Source organism: Parasteatoda tepidariorum, chromosome 3, assembly GCF_982258835.1.
Source record: "Parasteatoda tepidariorum strain Cologne lab strain chromosome 3, Ptep-v5.0, whole genome shotgun sequence".
NCBI lineage: Eukaryota > Metazoa > Arthropoda > Arachnida > Araneae > Theridiidae > Parasteatoda > Parasteatoda tepidariorum.
Window position 1 is genome coordinate 14766818 of NC_141757.1, and position 23226 is coordinate 14790043.

At 32.6% G+C, this 23226-nt stretch overlaps 1 protein-coding gene across 4 annotated transcripts in view; it reads left to right on the forward strand.

Moving 5' to 3' along the window:
• The window catches only part of LOC107439040 (very long chain fatty acid elongase AAEL008004), a 52531-nt gene that overhangs the window by 21266 nt on the left and 8039 nt on the right, over positions 1-23226 (forward strand). For 3 of the 4 annotated variants that reach the window (XM_087158841.1, XM_087158839.1, XM_087158840.1), the window contains 6 exons: positions 1708-1774; positions 5845-6035; positions 8546-8626; positions 10055-10111; positions 12669-12774; positions 15087-15223. In XM_087158841.1, coding sequence (XP_087014967.1) covers positions 1723-1774; positions 5845-6035; positions 8546-8626; positions 10055-10111; positions 12669-12774; positions 15087-15223 — 624 coding nt within the window. In that variant the 5' untranslated portion in view covers positions 1708-1722. Of the gene's footprint in view, positions 1-644; positions 684-1707; positions 1775-5844; positions 6036-8545; positions 8627-10054; positions 10112-12668; positions 12775-15086; positions 15224-23226 lie in introns of all 4 variants that reach the window. The other variant, XM_087158842.1, reaches the window with a different exon arrangement.

Here is a 23226-nt window from a genome sequence, read left to right on the forward strand (position 1 = left end):
ACTGTAGTTTTTTAATAGTTACATGCAGAGCCGTTTTTATGTTCACAGGGGCCCCGGGCCTGTCATTATTTGAGGGCCCTTTGTGAGTAAATTTAGAGAAAAAAATTTTGCATAATTTTTAAAAATTATTAAATTTTAAGAGTAAAAACATATAAATTAATTATAAGAGATTATATACATTATTTTTTATCGAAAACTTAAGGTAACAATACTTTTCGCGCTTTTTGAGAGGCGAAGTCTTCTATCACATCATCAAAATCAATTTCCTGTAAAACATCATATTGAATGCTCATAATTGACAAATGACTGAAACTTTCTTGAGTCATACTATTTCTTAACTCATTTTTAATTAATTTTAATCTGGAGAATGAACGTTCGCTACTAAAATTAGTTATCATGTGTGACGGAAAAATTCGAAATGAAATATCAATGTTCGGAAATTTATCTTAGAGATTATTGTTTTTTACTATTTTATCTATGCCATTTATGCCTAATTGTCCTAAGTTATTCTTCTGGGCCTAATAATGCTTGAAATGCTTGAATTTTTTTTAATGTATGTATATAAATTTTGAATATATGTATTTGTTATTTTTTATGAGCTTTTTTCTCAATTTTTTTTCTTTACGTTGCGTTTCGCTTTGCAGCTCAAAATCTATAAAGCTGAGAAGCATGAAATTATGAAGGTGTGTATAAAATATGCAAGGAGTTAGAAAGAATACAAGAAAATACAATTTGATTATTAGTTTTATTTTTATTATTTTTTTTTTATAATCACCGTTGAAAAACTGATTCAATTTCGAGTTTACGACTACCAATGTTTAACTACGTAGTCTTGTAATTTTAAAACCAATCCAGAAGACAAGGGAACTCCTGGGTCAGTACCCAGAGGTATTGAATTGCTATGAGAACTTGGTGGAATTTGTGATCCCGACAGATTTAACATGCACCAGTCGCCATTTTATTCATGGTATTATTCGGCCGACTGAATTCGAACTCCCATTCTCACGAACACGAGTTCATAGCCCTACCAACCAAGCTGTCACGGCCAAATTATTAGTTTATTTTATAACAGCCGACCCAATTTCGAGTTTACGACTACTAATGTTCTACTCCGTAGCCCTGTAATTTTGAATCCAGTCTAGCAGACAAGAACTCCAGGATCAAGTATTGGAAGAAATTTTTGTTAAGAAAAGTTTTTTTATTTATTTATTTTTTATTTATTTATTTTTTTATAGGAGGAAGTATTTGCGTCCGAATTCTATTCTTAAAATATCGTCCACTCTAATTAATAACCACCCTAATTAGTTCAACCCCCCAAAACATGACAATTGCATCGCAGTAAAGTGAAAGTTCAATCATTAGATCCGAAGTTATTTTGAGAATAATTGACCAATTAATTATCGAATTATGTAAAATTAATAATACCAATATTAAGAAAAATATGAGGTTGCTCCTGAACTAATTATTCAATTTTAAACATTAAGTATTAAAAGTTTTTGAATCTGGAAGTTGTATAACTTCCTAAAATGTATATAACTTCTTTAAAATGTTGTATAACTTCTTAAAATTCTTATAACTTTTAAAATCGACATTAATTTGACAATTAGAATAAATGTTCTCTTTGCTGCATTTTAAACATGAATCTATATTGTGCTTTATTCCTCTTAACTATTTATTATTGATTAGTAATATTTCTTATAATTTCAGAACTTAATGTAAGTCATGGGTTTGGATCATTTCCAAGTAGAAATTTATAATTTCCTTAGCAAGCCAGGTAAATCTTTTAACATACCAAATTTTTTTATTCTAGAGATTTACTGAAGAGATTTAAAGAGCACAATGCGCAAAAAAAGAACAAAAAATGGGCCACCTTGAATATTTTTTGATCGTAATAATCGAATTTTCACGTACTAAGACTTAAACTTAATGGTTAGAGGGAGTGACCTTAAATGTGATAAGTAACTGGTGCAGACGATATTTTAAGTAACGTAATCCGACGTGGAAACCTTCTTTCTCTGAATTAACATATTTTTTTCGACGGATTCGTATTTCTGACCCTCCAAAATATAGGGGGTAGACGCAATCTGGGAAATACGGTCCCCATAGTTTGGTCAGGAGAACGATCCAAAGTTTGGACCCCATAATGCTAATTTTACTTTTTGCATATTTTGCAATTCGCGACCATATTTTCGCTCACAATTATAAAATTCGTTCATCTTAAAATGCATGCAAAAAATAAATTTTTGTAAATAGTAATTATTTTTTTTATTATTTTATTTAATAATACTCGAAATAAATTTGAGATGTGAGGAATACAATTTTTTACATCATTTTAAAGTATGTAATTTTACATTTCAAAATATAAAATTTGAGCGAAATAGGTTGAAAAGTTTCTGAGAAATCGATTTTTTTAAATAGGCGTATTTTGAAAAACGATTAATCTCTAATTCAGTACCCCCAAAGGTGCTGATTTGTTATGGAGACACAGAGGATTTTGTGACCCGACAGATTTAACGTGCACCAGTTACCAATTTCAAAGCGGGAATCAAACTCACGACTCCTTAGGCATGGACCCAACGCTCTACCAACGAGGCTATCCCGGCCTTTAAAAAATTATATAACTTGCAATTGAAAATTTTTCTACTATTGCAAAATAAAATAATAAAAAATAATAAATATATACCAAAATTTATTTTTCATTTGGAATCATCTTTAGATAAACGAATTTTATAATCGCGTGGAAAAAAAATTGAATATGCTTTAAGAGTTCTTGAGATATGGCAAAATAAGCAAAAAGTATATTTAGTATTATGGGGTCCAAACTTTGGATTGTTCTTCTGACCAAACTATGGGGGCTATATTTCCCAGATTTCGGCTTCTCCCTATATTTTGAGTTCGGAAATTCGAATATTGAAAAAAGGTATGTTTATTCAGAGAAAGTACGTTTTTGTGTCTGACTTCGTAACTTAAAATATCGTCTGCACTAATTAATTTCCACATTTGAGGTCACCCTCTCGAACCAATAAGTTTGAGTCCTAGAACGTGAAGATCCGATCATTAGATCAAAAGTTATTCATGGTGGTCCGTTTTTTTTTTTTTTTTTTGGCACACTGTACTTTAAAGATGTATTGTAGAGATTTTATTGGTAGACAAATTATGCTTTAGACATACTAGAGGTAAGCAATTAATAAGTTTTGTATTAATTGCTTACCTCTAGCAATTACTACATTTTGTATTCTTGAGATAAACAAAAGTAATACATTTTGTATTAATTGCTTACCTGTAGCAATTAATAAATTTTTTATTCTGGAGATGAACAAAGGTAATACATTTTGTATTAATTGCTTACCTCTAGCAATTAATACATTTTGTATTCTAGAGATAAGCAAAAGTAATATATTTTGTATTAATTGTTTACCTCTAGCAATTAATACATTATGTATTCTAGAGGTAAACAAAAGTAATACATTTTGTATTAATTGCTTACCTCAAGCAATTAATACATTTTGCATTCTAGAGATAAACTTAACTAATACATTTTCTATTATGTACATTTCACTTTCACTATTTATTATGATATCTAGAGATTCTAGATGTGGATAAATTTCTTTGTAGAGGACGAGAAAAATGCATTCTAGAGACTCTAGATGTGGGCAAATAATATGTTAGGCATGTAATCTGGATATTGTAGAGCTGGGAAAATTTAACAAATTATAGTTTAAATACATAGGCTAGATATTCTAGAGATGGGCGAATCGTATTCCATATGAAAGAAATTAAATTTTTGAGTTTTAGAGGTGTACAAGTAATATTCTTAAAGTGATAAGAAAATTTATTAATTATTTATTATTATTAGATATTTAAAAGAAACGGTATTTTTAAATGCAGTTAACTCCCTTAAAATTTTTTTTTTTTTTTAATAAAAAGTAGGTCAATTTTGGACATTCAGCATTTCGAATTATTGCTAATTAATTTGATCGAAACATAATCTCAAAAATATTATTTCAGAGTAAAAATATTTTCGTCTGTTTTCAGTTGATTATCTTTTAGATTTTTAAGCATAACTGGATTTATATGGTATTTTTTTATACATACAGTCTGACCTCTATGTAACGAAGTCCCTAAATCCTGATAATAAGTTCGTTATATGGAAAATTCGTTAAATAGAAAATCACCTTTTGAAATACTTAAACAATACAAAACAGGTTTTAAATTCATGAACACTGGGCATAATTAAAATAGCAATTGTCTTGCGAACTAGAATCTAATATTTATTTTATAAATCTTAACCATGGAAGAAATCTGCATGGAATATAAAAATAGAGCGAAACATTACTCAGTGTTATACTATCATGCTAGTGGTCTAGTAATTTTAAACATGCTTTACCTCATGCGTTCTTGAGTTTAATTGTTACTGATAAGATCTGTTAATTTTGTTTGAGTTTCTCGTTTGAGACGCAAACAAAAAGGGAAAGAGATTTGACTGTTTTCTCTAAAAGTTAGGTAGCTCCGAAAAATCAATTCGAGGTTATTTCCGCCATAAAATGCGTAAACAAGTTCGAAATGTTTGGAAATATTTTGGGAAATAGGGAAAGCGGATTTCAAAGAAAAGTTCGTTAAATAGGAAATTCACTTCGCTATTTGGTAGTTATATAACGAAGAAATTTCCTAATTGCTCTTGGTTCCTCGAAAAAATCTCAAAATAGAGCAGTTTGCAAAATGGAAGTTCGTTAAATAGTAGTCCTACTGTATATATGAAGGCTAATTTTTTCCCCATTACAGATCCCAGAGTAGCGCAATGGAAATTCTCTTCGCTATTTGGTAGTTATTTAACGAAGAAATTTCCTAATTGCTCTTGGTTCCTCGAAAAAATCTCAAAATAGAGCAGTTTGCAAAATGGAAGTTCGTTAAATAGTAGTCCTACTGTATATATGAAGGCTAATTTTTCCCCCATTACAGATCCCAGAGTAGCGCAATGGAAATTCTCTTCGCTATTTGGTAGTTATTTAACGAAGAAATTTCCTAATTGCTCTTGGTTCCTCGAAAAAATCTGAAAATAGAGCAGTTTGCAAAATGGAAATTCGTTAAATAGTAGTCCTACTGTATATATGAAAGCTACTTTTTTCCCCATTACAGATCCCAGAGTAGCGCAATGGAAATTCACTTCGCTATTTGGTAGTTATTTAACGAAGAAATTTCCTAATTGCTCTTGGTTCCTCGAAAAAATCTCAAAATAGAGCAGTTTGCAAAATGGAAATTCGTTAAATAGTAGTCCTACTGTATATATGAAAGCTACTTTTTTCCCCATTACAGATCCCAGAGTAGCGCAATGGAAATTCACTTCGCTATTTGGTAGTTATTTAACGAAGAAATTTCCTAATTGCTCTTGGTTCCTCGAAAAAATCTGAAAATAGAGCAGTTTGCAAAATGGAAATTCGTTAAATAGTAGTCCTACTGTATATATGAAGGCTAATTTTTTCCCCATTACAGATCCCAGAGTAGCGCAATGGAAATTCACTTCGCTATTTGGTAGTTATTTAACGAAGAAATTTCCTAATTGCTCTTGGTTCCTCGAAAAAATCTCAAAATAGAGCAGTTTGCAAAATGGAAGTTCGTTAAATAGTAGTCCTACTGTATATATGAAAGCTACTTTTTTCCCCATTACAGATCCCAGAGTAGCGCAATGGAAATTCACTTCGCTATTTGGTAGTTATTTAACGAAGAAATTTCCTAATTGCTCTTCGTTCCTCGAAAAAATCTCAAAATAGAGCAGTTTGCAAAATGGAAGTTCGTTAAATAGTAGTCCTACTGTATATATGAAGGCTACTTTTTTCCCCATTACAGATCCCAGAGTAGCGCAATGGCCTTTAATGGATTCACCATGGAAGACGGTGTCTTTAGTAGCTGGGTACATTATCTTTGTGAAAGTCATTGGACCCTCATGGATGAGAAACAGACAACCGTTTGACCTGAAATCTCTTATGATTGTATACAATTTTTTTCAGGTCATCATAAGTTCATGGATATTTATACAAGTGAGTTTTTCAGCAAATTTACAGTCCGTTATTAAATTTTACAAATTTAATAAAGTTTTTAACACTATTAAAAATTTTTAGACTCTACTGTTACACTTAAGGGGAGTCGGTAGGGTATACACTACCTACCAATAAGTATTTATTTGGACGCGTGTGATTGAAAAGAAAAACAAACTTTTTTTCATAATCAGCAGTGGGCAGAGCCTCCACGAGTGGCAATTACAGCGTGAACCCTCCGGGGAAATACTTTCCACAAGTCCTTGTGTGACGGCTAGTGGCATTTTCTTCCACTCGGCTTGGAGAAGACACGTAGGTTCCTTCTCCGATTTTGGACGGGTAGTACACCCCTTAATTCGGCCATCTAACACGTCCCAGAGGTTCTCGATAGGATTCAGGTCTGGGCTCTGGGCAGGCCAGTCCATTCGATTAACCCCATTGGCACCATACCAAGCCTTGGTGATCCTCGTAACATGACAGCTGGCATTGTCGTCCTGGAAGTAACAGGGGTCCACCCCGTAAAACTGCCTCAAGGTAGGAAGCACATTGTCATCCAAAATAGTGCAGTAGGCATCTTGCATGGGACTAATGCCAATGTTGTTCCCTACACCAGTGGTGCGCAAACTAGGGGTCGCCAGAAGTTTTTTGGGGGTCGCCAAATTTTTATGAAATGCATTATCCCTGCATGCTGCATACCATACAGTGTACATATAAAGAGTGAAGCGCCATCACTCACTGTTTAATTGCAATTGGATTTCCGAAATGTCACGAAATATCGAGTCAGAAGTCATAAAACGCATACAAAATTCATCTCTATTTGCTTTACAACTGGACGAGACTACCGATATTACTAAAATGTTACAACTAATTATTTACGTTAGGTTTATTTTTAATGAAGATATAACAGAAACGTTTTTATGTTGCAAAAATTTGGAAGGAAAAACAACTGGAGAAAAAATATTCGAAGTAATAAATGAATATTTTGAAACAAAGTTCCTTACCTGGGCAAACTGTGTTGCGGTTTGTACTGATGGTGCTGCAGCATTAACAGGTTCGAATAAAGGGCTCAGAGGCTTAATTCAGAAGGTGGCACCTCATATGGTATTTAATCACTGTATGATTCATCGGAAAGCTCTTGTTGCAAAAGATATGGATGAAGAGTTGCACAACGTATTACAAGACGCTGTTAGTTCAATTAACTACATTAAATGCAACAGCCACAACAGCCGTCTCTTTTCAATACTTTGCAATGAGATGGGCTCAACGTATGAGAAATTACTGTTACACATCGAAGTCAGATGGCTTTCACGTGGGAAAATACTACGACGGATATTTGATTTGAGAAATGAAGTGTACATGTTCTAAATCGAAAAGAAACATAGATTGGCAAGTTATTATATCAATGAAGTTTGGCTAGGGAAGCTGAGCTATTTAGTTGATATTTTCGAAAAACTTAACGACTTAAATTTGAGCTTGCAGAGTGAGAATTCAACTATCATAACTACAGCCAGTAAAATTCAAGCTTTTAAGAATAAGTTTAGTCTCTGGCAAACTGAACTGAATAAAAACAACACCAACATGTTCCCTTGCTTTAACGATTTTATCAAGGAAAATAATATAGATATATTTACGTTTAAAAACATCATTTCCAATCACATTGAAAAGTTAAAGAAAAATTTTTCGAGAAGATTCGAGGATTTTCCTGAAAACGATCTTGGCTGGATTCGAGATCCATTTTCCTTTGACATATGCAGTTCAACGCTTCAAATTATTGAGAAAGAGCAATTGATAGATTTGATTAGTGATTATACTCTTGGAAATCAATTTAAGACTCAGCCTTGCCAAACATTTTGGCTATCCGTGGAAAAACAATATCCCGTTTTATGCAAGAATGTCATCAGAGTGTTAATACAATTTGCATCAACGTATTTATGTGAAACTGGATTTAGCAAACTAGTTTCAATAAAAACTAAATCCCACTCGCATTTAAAACCTGAAGATGATATGCGAATTGCAATTAGCAACATACATCCAAACATCGATGAGATAATTAGAAACTTGCAGCCACATACATCTCATTAAAGGGCAATTTACTGATTTTTGTGTTATACAAAAAGTATTTTCTTAAAATTATAAATAAAATTAATATGAGTAAAATATGATGATGTTTTTATTCGATGAAACGAAAGAAATGCTCGAAATATACATCGTATTTGTGAACATTTATCTCTAGGGGTCGCCAAAAATTTTCTCTCTACAAAAGGGGTCGCGGTCGAAAAAAGTTTGCGCACCACTGCCCTACACGATGTATAACGGCGGAGGGCGCGGCGGCGTATCTCAAGACTACAGATATAGTCATTTTCATAGGTGTCCAAATACTTATTGGTAGATAGTGTATAACAATAATGCTAAAACTGACCTTTTTCGATGTATCTTTTCGGTGTACCTTTTGCTAATGCATGAGTTGTGTTGCGTAATGCTTTAACAACTGTTTTTTTTTAAAAACATTTCAGTTAGGTAGATTAGGTTGGTTTACGAAATATAATTGGAGATGTGAGTCTATTGATTATTCAAACAGATACGAAGCTGTAAGGGTAAGTTACATCTTTATAAACTTTTTAACAACAATTTCTTTTTTATTTATTAGCCACTTCTACTGTTAAAACATTTAGAATACACTTATTGAGGGGGGCCGTGGTGGTTCAGGGGATGGAGTGCTCGCCTCCCAATGAGGTGAACCGGGTTTGAATCCCAGCGACGGTTGGTCGATTCAAATTCTGCATCCTCATTGGTAAAATATCCTCAGTGGTAGACGGATCATGGGACAGAGTCCTCTTGCCATTAACCTAACTATGGGAGGTCTTCGTGGTTTTCCTCTCTATGTAACGCAAATGCTGGTTAGTTCCATCAAAATGTCTCTCTCCCCCCCCGAAAGCAAACTTCTCCCAATACTTGATCCAGGAGTTCGCTTGTCTTCTGGATAGGGTCCAAAATTACAGGGCTATAGTGGTGAACATCGGTAGTTGTAAACTCAAAATTGGGTCGTCTGCTCAACGGCGGTTATAAAATTTAATAAAGTTTACCTTCTGGATAATTAGTTCACCGCTGAATTACATTATTGAATAGCAAAGAGGAAACTGGTTTTTTGAAGCAACAAAGCTTGCAGCTCAAAGTTCGGAAAAAGTAGTAACTAACGCTCAGAGGGTTAAAGAGTTGTAAAGCTTTTTTAAAAAAAATTAATAGCTATGAAAATTGCTATTTTCTCATTTATTTCACATATTTTATCAAATTATGGTTACATAGTATTCTAAGAGTCTAAGAGATATAACACAATTTTAAAATTATGGACAATTTAACCGAAACGTAAATCTGAAAGTTACTTATAGGACTTGTATTCTGCCGTGCGTAACAACGTGGAAAAAAACTCGAAAAACAACGTAAGTGCTTTACGATTGATTCCGAGAAAAGTGGCTTGACATCTTCTCTCCTTCGATTGCTAATGAATGAACGCTAAAATAGAAAATAAAAAAAAGAAAGCAACATTTATTCATGACTTTTTTTGTTGTCATATGTAGCTTATAATATGAGGATATCAAATATGCAAAAATCTCAATTTTGAATTTTTTGCCCCTACGTTGATTTTTTCAATTACAGGGCAGTATTGTCATAATGCCCCTAAACTAGTTTAATTTTATTACATCAATTTTTAACAATGTTACTTTGAGGTCATGAACTGATGATCTTGAGTTCGTGCAATTAAGTTTTAGTTATTATCGTTTTTGACATATGTTTATTCATTCACTTGACTTGGTTCACAATATCTTGAGTTTTTAGCAAAAAATGTGTTTGTTCCTTAAATTTTGCATATGAGAGCATTTTAATTTAATAAGCATAAATGCAATTATTTTATTTTGAATAAACCCATAAAAATAAAAGCTGATTAACATATTTTTGCAATAATAATATATTTGAATTAAAATATTATGAAAAAAGTCTTATTTTATTTATTGTTTTTACCATAGATTGCTGAAGTGTGTTGGATATGTTTCCTTGTCAAGTTTCTGGAATTCTTAGACACTGTAAGTGAAAGCTTTCGCTTTGAATAATTTCAAGTTTTTATTTGAATTTTTAACTTCGATTTTTAAATTGTTGATGTGTTGCAAATTCCGCGCAACACAAAATGTAAAATGTCTTCTAAAAAAGTGTCTAGTGTTTTTTTGCACGGCAGTACTATATTGCATCGACGTGAAGTTAACTAAAAAAGTTGTGATCGTCTTATTACGGTCACTGGATACCCATTGGTCAAATGTTTTTTTCTTTCTGGATTGACTCAGTTAAACATTTCAATATCATGGGTTGCAAAAACTGTCTCAATTGATGTTTGTCATCGGATTGGTTTTCACATCCTGCCTATGTACGTGTTTCAAGACGTCACAAAATACTTCTCCTTCTTCAGTTTTCCTATTTATATTGAAATCACCGTCAAGCCAGTCATTATACGTTAATAAAATAATAAAAAGAATGTAAAAATACTTGAAATTATTATTATGTAAATACATTAAAAATGCCTGTTAGCGAAAATAAAAAGAAAAACAGCAGTGGTCGCCATAGCAACGCTTGCAATGACTACGCATGCGCACTGTTTACTATTACTTTTGAACACAGCTGAAAAGTGTGTGCACGCCATCAAATCTAAACCAAGACCCATTTTGCCAATGTGAAAAAAAAAACGCTTTCTCTGATGAAAACCTCGAAAATGCCGGTTTTTACTCAATTGAAACTGCTTGAAAATGTGTAAAAAGATTTCAAATTGTTCTAAGTGGTATCGGGGAGTAATTATTAAATAAATATAAATCCAGAATTTACTACCCAAAGTTTTTTGTCATAGAAAGCCTTGTTATGCCATTATTAGTGATTTTTGAAAACTTCCCAACATTCCTCTGCACACTTCTCCCTATTTTGGGGGAAATAGGATGATTTACGGGAAATATTTTGCAATTAAATTAATTTGTCTATTATTAATTATTTCAAATAATTTTAACACCATTTTTTAAAATTTTGTACTAGAAATTAAATTCCTGTATACGGAGTTCAGGGAAATTGTTTCTTAGCAGCAATGGGAAAATGAAAAGTAAATTTCAATTTTGAAAGGAAAAAAAAATCACAGAATTTATAGTTTAATTTCATCTGAATGGCAGATTCTCTTATGAACTTTTATCTATACATTGACGGAGTATTAGTTCGATAATGGTTTCGTCATATATTAGAGTACATAAGAAAAAAATAACAGAATTTTTCGCATGTCTCGGTATAAAAAAAAATCATAAGTGTCTCCGCAATTATTTTGGGTGCACTTAATATTTCATTTTATTCTCTTGCGCAAAAAAATACAAAAAAATTAATAAAAATAATAAAATAAAATAAAATTTACATTTATTAAAAATAGATAAAATAAAAAAATTTTATTTTCGATATTTTGCTCAAAAATGATTTATATTATATAAAACGCTAATACGTATGTATCAATAAAACCGATGATATTTCTTTTCTCGCGTTGGCAACAGTTTTCATTTTTAATTGATAGGCTTCGGCGCGCAAGAGCACGTAGTGAGCATCATATGTCTAATCGGGTGAATTCTCACCGAATTATCAAAACAATTCTCACAAAATTATCTTCATCGAAGCCAATGCTTTACATCAGGCGTTCAGTACTATTTCATATTGTTTACAACACATGGTTTTAGCCTTCTGGTGGGAAAGACTTTAAAACAAAACTTACAACAGTTACTTTTCTCAACAACTGAAATTTAGAATAGTGTGATTAAGAAAAATATGTGAACTGTTTGCAATTTCAAATTAATATTGAAATGCACAGGTTTAGAATTTTCTACAGTGAAAGGTTTTCGGAACTTCAGCGTTCAAAAAAGTATACAAAAGCTAGACGTTAAGAACGTATCCAATGAGCGAGCAAAGCGAGCATCGGATTGCGAAGCAATCCGAAATGAACTGCGAAAGCAGTTCCGGGGATTGGCGAGCGCCAGTGAGCAGGGAGCGAAGCCTCCTAGTAAATTGTTAAACTTGCGGGAAAAAATACCCCGCTGTCAGCTGCTCAATTCACAGCAAGAATGCAACTATAGAATTGAAATTTGACATGCAGATACGGCGATTTTCGTAACACGAGCTTTTTTCTTTAAATTCCAATTTATTCGATAGTTATTTAAATTTTAAATGCTTTATTTGCAAATTTTTCTCAGCTGGCTTGCTTCCCGCCATGCTTTGGTTTGTTGCCCAAAAACTAGAAACTTGAAAAACATGAAAAAGGAAATATTCGCTACTAAAACAGTAAATGTGAAATAAAAAATCTAAAAAAAAATATTTCATTCAGAAAATGTTCAAGATTCCATCGTATAAATATTTTTAGAAGCATAAAGAAATTGTGGTGTGCTTATTTTTATTATTTATTTATATTTTGGAAAATATGGGTTACTCATTTAGAGGTTGTTTAACAAAATTGATATCTTATGTGCTACATCTTATTTTAAATTTTAAATTTAATTTTATGATAATTAAGTGAGTAATAGTTAAGGAATTGGTTTTTGTATTAACATGTTTAACAGTTTCGATAATAATTTGCAGGTATTTTTTGTGCTCAGAAAGAAGAACTCTCATATTAGTGTGCTCCACGTGTTTCATCATTCGTTAGTTCCTATAACAGTATGGATTGGCATTAAATATGGAGCAGGTAATCATCATTTAAACTTACATATTGGTTTTTCATACAGGAAAAGAATTTCAATCCTCTATTTAAATTGATATTTGTGATTAAAACTTCAGTTTTCCTAAAACCGTGTAAAAATTTACCTTTAAATTTTTACTACTTTCTTTGATTCATGTTAATATGAAATTTTTGGGATTTAAAATACTTTTTTTAGATTTTTTTTTGTTCTCTTTTATTAAAAATGCCGTTCTTGAAAGCCACGAGAATAGTCACCTTTAAGAACTCATAGGGGCCACGTACCTGAGGCAGACCCCCTAATAGATGGCTCAACTACATCGAAAATGATTTGAAAACCCTAAAGATTAGAAATTGGAAGAGAGTTGCCATGGATAGATGGAGCTGGCGTTTGTCAGCTGTTGAGGCAGCCAAGATCTGCAAGGGGCTGTTGCGCTGACGAAGAAGAAGTTCTTTAAATTATTATTACTATTGTAAAAATTTCCACTTCATTGGGTTTCCAATTCATTCTTCGTTTTACTTTTTTCAGAAATGATTGAAATTAATTATTGTGATAAAATAGTTCGTCTGATTTCGTAACTTTAAATATGGCTATCACTAATTTATTTGCTTATTTTGAGTTTAGTATGATTAAACAGGCTTTCTCAAGATAACAAACACGTGTCTTTTAATATTTTCGTTCTGGCTTGAAATTTTCGAGCTACCTCCAATTAAAACAATTTGTACCTTATCTTCATTTGGAGAATTATAACACCATCTGTAGACCCGAAATTTTTTGGGTCTGCAGATTGTTTACTCATTTTTACAAAATTGTATAATATTACTCACACGATAGTATGATTAGTAAGCCATAATTATTTGATATTAGATTGAAAAAAATGAAACGCTCCATAACCCATAATTAACGACAAAAGAGCCAGACTCAAATGATCTGCATTTGTAGAATCATTATCAGAAACTAAAAGCACATAAAATATTTCATTATTTTATTCTACGCCGGAAAAGTTTAGAAGACTGAAATTTTTTTTAAATGATTGTTCAAAAACTGAAATAGTTTTGAAGCATGAAAAAATTGAGAGCTCAAACTCCGGTAAGGCACAGCTCCGGAAAAAGCGAGATGTTTTCTTCTAGCAAAGTATAGCTGTACAGTATTGTACCAAGCACAGTATTGTTGACTACTCAAAACTCTTTCTCCTCTGCCACCCATCCCATGCTTTTCTAGATTTTCTTTCTATCCTTTAGACTTTACTGAGCAATGTGCTTATTTCTTCCAAATTTCACTTCTTTATGTCACCTCATGTCCTTGTATTTCATGAAGAATGGATAAAGGGTCACTTCCGCCTCAGGCACCCAGGCCAAACCATTATGACTGGCTGACTGCAGATTCATTCTAAATTCAGGTACAAGGTTCAAAACCAATTTAAAACTTAAAGTGAATTCAGGTAAACTTATAGTAAACCATGGAGTGTCAAATACTGAAATATTGTTTAAAGTGCAAATATGTAGTTTATGGCAGGATTCCTGTGGATTACGCTGTAGGAAAATTTAGTGGCCCTGTGTTTCACGTAATTCTGCATTGTTAGATATTCATCGGTGAAAAATGGTTAAATAACAATTTATTGAATGGTTATTTTACCATACTTAATCGAAACAGTCCAATAACCAGAAATGAAATGGTAATCAAACTGTAAAGTTTGAGAAAAATTGTTTATTAACTGCTTTTACCTAATACGGTTAAACAACCAGAATTTTATCGCAACAACTAGAACCACATAATAAAGCTACTTAGTTCTTTGCAACTGCGTATATATCATAGCCGAGCGGGCTTATCTGTCAATCTCATAATATCGGCAGAACTGGAGTTCTAGTCCTAGTGTTCACACTACAATGTTTTCTCCATTCCCTTCACATGAAGAATTTCCAGTGTCCGACACTCTCCAATGCCCATTACTTTACGAAAAGCCGAGCTTCTATGTCTAGTTAAATAATTAAATTTTTATTTACGTTTTGAAAAAATGCTAGTTGGGAATGGTTAAAAAACCGTATAGTATTCGTGGTTTTGTAACCATACTTTTCATAAATGGTTTCAAAACGATAAGAGGAAAAAAATGTTCTTTACCGTAAACTTTACGGTTAATCGGATGGACAGACAGGTGCCAGTTATTTTACCATAATTTTAGAATGAAAATTTTAACAGTGTGTACAAATTTTGATCTTGAGTGTACTCTATTTTCTTAAATTTTCTAAGAATTTCTCTCTATAGTAAAAGATTCTCTTTTTCTTTAATTCATTATGTTATTGATTGTTAAATATTATTTCAGGAGGATACAACACAATCTTTCCTTTGTTGAATTCATTTGTGCATGTTTGGATGTATTTATATTATGGGTTAGCCGCTTTCGGACCCTCACTTCAGAAGTATTTATGGTGGAAGAAATACTTGACAAAGTTACAAATGGTAAGTTGTAGTTTTTTTTAACAAAAAAGGTAAAAAGAGGGAGAAAGTAAAAAAAGAAAGAATTCTGGATAGCTTTTAATGTAATGATTGTTGTTGTTGTTTCTAATGCCACTTGCCACACAGCAAGCCTGCTTGGCGAAACCGAGCAAATTTAAGGCAGAGGGTGCGCTTCTTGTTTTTAGTGGCGCCATCTACGGCCAAGAATTAGCTTTCAGCCACGCACACGTCACACCCGTTTATAGGGCGGATCCATTCATACATCCATTCATTCATCCACAGATCGTAATTTTTGACCTGGATCAGAGAACGATCGGTCTCCAATCCAGTACTCCCAGAGGTATTGATTTGTTATGGGAACATGGAGGACTTTGCGACTCGACAGATTTAACGTGCATCAGTCACCATTTACTACATAGGGAGTCTTCGGCCGGCGGGGTTCGAACCCACGAACTTTCGGACATGGGCCTAGCGCCCTACCGACCAGGCTATCCCGGCCAAATAATGATCGCATTTTCACGAATTAGGACTGAATCGTAATGGTTCAAAACGGTAAGGTCAAATATGCTAAGTAGTGCAGACGACATTTATTCTAAAAATTTTAAGTTACGGAATCAGACACAAAAACGTATACTTTCTCTGAAAAAACATTAATTTTTTCGATGAATTTCTGACCCCCCCCCCCCAAAATATAAACTAAAAACTGCAATCTGGGAGGCATGGTCCCCATAGTTCGGTCAGGAGAGCAGCTCAAAGTTTGCACTCCTTAATGTTAATTTTACTTTTTGCGTATTTCGAGAACTTTTTAAGTGAATTGAAAAAATTTTCACACCGTTACAAATTTTTTTTTTTATCGAAAGAAAATTCCATGAAATTTTTTAATTTTTTATGAATGTTTATTAATTGTTTTATTATTTTATTTAATAATGGCCGAAAAAAACTATGAATCGTAAGGTATGCAAATTTTTACATCATTTAAAATAATGCAATTTATGTAACAAAGTAAAAAAAAAAAAAAAAAAAAAAAAAAAAAAAAAAAAAAATAGAAGTAAGTCGGTCGAAAAACTGATCTAGCTACTACCCATGTTGTTGTGCTAATTGAACAGAGTTTTTTTTCCAACTAAAAAAGCAACAAATATCCATCTTCTTCTAAAAAATATCATCAAAACCATCATGTAACTCCTCAAGGCATCTCTGGTGAGTCTTTTCCGGGCCCTGGGAGCCCAATTTTTAATGTTTTGATATTTTAAAATTGACGTTCCATTGATTCAGGCTTAATGTATATGATCGCCATTTTAGCATGTATTCCTATGCAAAAAATTTCTATCGCTAACTTTCAGCATTTATAAATTTTTTTAATGTGTCTAAACTTAATCACGCTTGTTCATTTCAATGCTAAAAGCGATTCTCTTAATGCCATTATACTTTTTTTAATTTTAGACGATCGTAATAATATTTTTCAGCAACTTTAAATTTTATAGTCATTTCTGGGTATAGGCCATCGCTATGTTGAACATTTTTATTTTGTACTCTGACTTTGAGTGACTTTAATTTAGACTTAATTGTTACTGTGTGTTCTAACTTTTTTATATGTTATGCCCCAACTCATGCTCAATGTACAAATACATGTTTCAAAATTTTTAACCCAATACTCGATTTATTATCGATTTTCTAATAAACATCTTTTTTCACAATTTCGGCGTTCTTTTTCAATGCATAATTTAGCCATTTTTATGTAAACAAACCTAAGTAATGATTACAGTATCAGTTAAGCTATTACAATCACGCTACGCCCAGCTTTCAATAATTATTATTCATTTCAATTAACCAATTGTTAAATTTATTAGCTTTTCTTCCTATGGGTAAAATCGATCTTCTCAGAGTCAGAGTATAAACATATTTTTAAGTATTTTTAAGCATTTCATTCTATATATCTTTCTCTTGTTTATTTATATGCATTTATCATTAAAAGCTTGTCTTATTTATTAAAATCTTTTACTTGTGTACTGTTGTGTCTTACTTATTTACACGATTATCAACAATAAATAAAAACATCTCCTGGTTGCTTTAACAAATAGACAATCTTAGGTTATTGAACATCAACCATCTGTGGACCACATCGTACCAAGTCATCATCTTAGAGTATTCACAACTATCATCTAATGGTTTGCTTATTATTTTTCTATTGTATACTTACATAGCGTTGGCCACCCAGAGTTAAAAGTATAATATTTAAATTACTTTATTATGTTCATAATGTTTTTAGTACTACTTTTGTCGCCATTTTAAAATTTTCTCTAGTAACCATCACCAGTTTCTTACCTTGCTATTCCAAGCCTTATTGCTTTTTCCATATGTCTGTATTAATCAATATATAGTAACAGACTGTGGTACTTGTTTTATCGCCATTCTTCACCTCTTTTTTTTTCAATAAGCTGTCTTGTTAATTTTTCTCTGAAAATAATCACTTTACATAATATGCTTGTTTATACTCAATGGCAATCTTATAAAGATGGTCATTTCTTATTTAACCAGTACTAATATTTATTCTTGTTTATTTTTTCTTTTATAACCATACAATTCTTAACCATCGTCAGTCCCCATTTTCTTTACCAATAGATTTTAATAGAACCATGATTTTATAAGGGATTTTACTCTTTCATTGCTTTCAACATTTATTCAACTCATTTTTATATCTTAAACTTAATGTAAACCGGTACTAGTTTTCTCGCCAAAAACAGTACAACATTTCTTTTTAATTATTGCTATTTTTAGGAATAAATAAAAACCCTCACTGACATAACTTCACCCCCAAACCCCCCACCCGGTACTAGTTTTCTCGCCAAAATAGAACAACTTTTTTTTTAATTATTGCTATTTTAAGGAATAATCCAAAAACCCTCACGGATATAACTTCACCCTCACACCCCCACCCCCCACTTCACCCCCCACTCTCCCCCCCCCCCAAAAAAAAAAAAAAAACTCTACCGATCAAAATCTGTAAATCTAACCAACAAAACCTTTAACTTAATGTAAACCGGTACTAGTTTTCTCGCCAAAAATAGAACAACATTTTTTTTTTTTTTTTTTTTTTTTTTTAAATTATTGCTATTTTAAGGAATAAACCAAAAACCCTCATGGTTATTACTTCACCCTCAAACCCCCCACCTCACCCCCACTCCCCCCCCCCTAAAAAATCTACTGATCAAATTCTGTAAATCTAACCATCAAAATCTTTAACTTAATGTAAACCGGTACTAGTTTTCTCGCCAAAAATAGAACAACATATTTTGTAATTATTGCCATTTTAAGGAATAAACCAAAAACTCCCACGGATATAACTTCACCCTCACACCCCCCACCCCCACTTAACCCCCACTCCCCCCCCCCCCAAAAAAAATACTACTTATCAAAATATCTATCATAATGCAAATCGGCACTTGTCTCCTTGCCAAAAATAGATCAACTCACTTTTTTAATTTTGCCACTCTTAAGAATTAACCAAAAACCCCCACCGATATAACTTCACCCTCATTCCCCCCACCCCCCACTTAACCCCCCACTCCCCCCCCAAAAATAACCCAAACTAACACTTTTTCACACCCCCAAACCCAAAACACCTCCTGGTACTTCTTTTATCGCCATTAAATTACTTTCTTGATTATATCAAAATAACCATCAAAAAACTCAATTCATTCTCCTTCAATATTCTACAACTTCTTTAAATAATTTCTTCTTTTCTAATACTGACGATGGTTACACTCAAATCAATGGGACGTCATATTGTGGTCACAACTAAATATTCAACCTTTAACAAACATCCTAATTTCCAATTCACTTCCAACAAACTCAACGTAATACACATGGTTTCTTTCACGGGACCCGGAGTGGACTCACCACAGCCTCTCTTTAGTAAATAAATTACTTAAACTTCTGGCACTTCTTTATTGCCATTGAACTCATCTTTCCTCAATCAACTAAATCATGGACAACACACCAGAATTCGATATAAACTCTACACCAGCAAAATCTACACGCTCACATACTACGTCACAAATGTCACAAAGAAAATCCCATCTCGATAAGGAGAGCACTCAACAATCGACATCTACTACAACGAAAAACGCATCAAAAATACCAAGTTTATCTAGACTAATTAACCAACTTCAAAACCATCAAACTGGAAACAATCCAACAGGAGCGATCATGAAACTTTTCCAACAACAATCTCAAAACCTCGACTCAACAGATGAATCACCACCTGAGCCAGAACAAGAGCATTGTTCCATACCTCCATCATCGAACCAAGCATTTATTGACAACATCATTTTATTGGAAACACTCATAGAGCGGAAAACTCAAACCAAATATGACCTTCCATTTGAAACTCGTAATGAATGCAAAAACGCCTTGAACAACCTAAGGACATTGATGAATACTACATGCCCTCAGACAACATACGATCTTCCTAACATAGCATCGACAACGACTAACCTTATTCCTAGAGATAATGTTCCATCATCTAATGTCACGACAGATCCAAATCAAATATCGTCCTTATTAATCTCGATAGTGGAAAAATTATCAAATATAGACAAAAGGTTGCAGAAAATCGAACACGACAGTCATCAACATCCAAACGCAGAAATTCCAGATATAGTAACCATAATAGAAGACAAATTACAAACCATTGACAACAGACTAAAAACTTTGGAAACAATGAATATATCCACGAATAACAATCCGAAATCACCAACCCCACTAATCATTGAAGAGACACCAGAAATAACCACAGACTCAATGCTAGAAGAACTACAGAAAAATCAACCTAAACTCAAAGTCAAGCGTGTATACAAAAACAAAAACTACCTTGAACTTAAATTCCATAACGTACAAAATAGAGAACAAGCTTACTCAAGCCTCCAGACCTCAGGTTTTCCAGTCAAAAGTAAAGAGCAAAGACAATACTCGTTGATTCTGTTGAATGCACCTCAATCTTTCACTAACGAAGAGATCCTACTGATAATCAAAGACTCAACAAACTTCGATGAAACTTCTGACAATCTAACATATGTAAAAGATATTCAGCACAGACAGAACGCAAACAAAAGACACATAGTTCTCAAAGCTAGCAGACTACTATCATTAAATCTGCTCAAACAACACACCATCTTCATTGGAATGTTCAAATGTATAATTAAAAAAAGGCTTATTCTCTTAAGATGTCGCAAATGTCAACGTTTAGAACATCATCAGGATGACTGCCCCAACGAAGAAATGTGCGAGAAATGTGGCTATGTGGGCCACTCTATCCAACAATGTCAAGAACATTTCGATTACTGCATCAATTGTCATGAAAGCAACGACAAGCACAACCTAAACATAGATTGCAACCACAAAGCTTCCAGTGCCACTTGCCCTACCTACCTCCAAAAACTACAACAACTTCGGAAAGAAAATTCTAGTCTCCCATCGACGACAATCCACAGATGTCGCAACTGCCAAAATTTTGGACATCATGAAAGCAACTGCAACGATATCAAATACTGTGAGAAATGCGGTCATGAAGGTCACTCTATACATCAATGCACGCGAGATACAGAATTCTGCATAAACTGCTTCTTCAGCAACAAAAATCATCACCAGAACTTCAACTGTAACCATAAAGCCTCCAGCTCAGCATGCCCCACTTACATCCACGAAGTTCAACAGCATCGGAAATACAAATCTAGTAATTATCTGTATTAGTTTGTCAACAACAAAAACTCTCTCTTTTTAGACTTTATAGTTTAATTAACTGCAATCTCCTTAAAAATTCTTTTCTTTTACCTTTCTTGATATTTTAAGTCCATTTTCTAAGTTCATATTTATATTTAATCCTCTGGAAGAGATGAAATCCTTTCCTTCTAACATTCTTTTCTTTAAAAGTTCATATTTTCAGAAGTACAATCTTATCTCTTGTTCTTTCAAGCAAATTATTTTTTAACTTTACTTTCATTTTCTTTTTCTTTTTTCTTTTTTCTTTATTATTCTAACTCTATTTTTTCCTTTTCCAATTTCTCCCTTGAGCCTTAATATTTAACATCTCCTTATAACTTCTCACATACTTTCATAACTCAAAATGCTATTCCCATTCTATTATACTTTTCTTTTCTCTCATCATAAGTCAATAATATTTTTTTCATTTTTTTTTTTCAAAATATGTTTCTGTACTGTTTTTTTTTATTTTTTTTTTTTATAATCTTTATATTATTTGTGAATTCCTTTTTAAATTTAGTTAATGGATAATCCATACGTTAATGAAATTAAACAATTTACAATCTCTACCGATCTTTATAAACTTAACATATTACAAATAAATCTTCAAAGGAGCAAAGCCGCCATTTTTTTATTGCAAAAAACTGTTGTTGATCATGACATTGACATAATCTGTTTTCAGGAACCATACAAACCAAAAGGCCCCATAATTGGATATCCAAGTTCCTGGAAATTATTTTCATCAGTAAACGGAAAATCTGGCATTTTTATACCCAATAAATCAATAAGCCCTCTACAGATAGATTCTCTTCAGGATTCAGTTTCGATTTCAATAAACTCTTCAAATAATTCCCCCTTGATTCTAATCTCATTTTATAATTCTCCAACAGATACAGACTTGAATCTAATGAAAGATCTAATTTACTACAGTAATAAAAACTTCTACAATTATCCAACAATAATTTGTGGCGACTTCAATTCGCATCACAGTTTTTGGGGTTATTCCAACAACAACGCAAGAGGAGATGTATTATTAGATTTTATTCTATCCAACAACTTGAAAATTTTAAATTCACAACCAGCATTACCGACTTTCGTAACAACTTTATGCTCATCTTTTCCAGATCTTACTCTTACTAATAACCTAGATATTTTAACTTTTTCTAATTGGAATGTACTGGATATAGAAAGTAATTCAGACCACAAATATATCTTATTACAAATTAATAACAAGTATACGTTCTCCTCTTTCACAAGGTTTAAAACTAAGTTTGGAAATCATAATAAATTTAAAAAACATTTCTCGAACTTCATTCCAGATCTAAACATTGAGCTAAACAACGTACAAAATCCTATGGATCTTAACATTTTCACAAATAATCTCATAAGTAAAATTTTCTTAAGCTGCAAAAACTCCTACAAACTTAAACTTTTCAATCGTCCTACAAACACTTCCTGGTGGACAGCACAGCTTTCAATCCACAAAAAAGAATTACAAGCAATTAAAAGACGTTTTCAGAGATCAAATATTGATGAAGAAATAAAAAAATACAAAACTATTTACAGGCAAAAAAGAGCACAATACAAAAAACTAATTATCAAAGCAAAGTACGACAGTTGGCAATATCTCTGTGAAAGTACTAAAAACCCCCATGGAGCTCATTATAAATCTTCCTTTAAAACTAACTCCTATCCGACCATCTTAACTCAGATTTATGACACGAACTGTCCAATAGAAGAGGCCAAGAATGTTCTTCAAAATCTTTTTCCGGATGACAATGTCATCCAACAAAATAAATACAACTATCAAAATAAAAGTCCAGATCCTCCCTTCAACCACAACGAACTTCAACGTCTACTTAATACACTAAACAACAAAAAAGCACCAGGCATAGATGGCATTGATTATATAATAGTGAAAAACTTATTCATATTTTTCGGTCCACTCATCCTAAATTTTTTCAACAAATGCCTCACCCTAGAAGTCTTCCCTGACCATTTCAAAAAAGGGCAAGTTATACTTTTTCTTAAAAAAGGCAAAAATCCCAATGTCTTGACCTCTTATCGTCCTATAACTTTACTCCCTTGCTTGGGCAAATTCTTAGAGAAATTAATCATTAAGAGACTAACTTTTCATTTAGAGAAACTCAACGCACTGTCTGATTTACAATACGGTTTTAGATTTGGTAAATCAGTCAATATTGCACTAGAAAATTTCAAAGATAACCTAACTCATCTAAAAAATAATC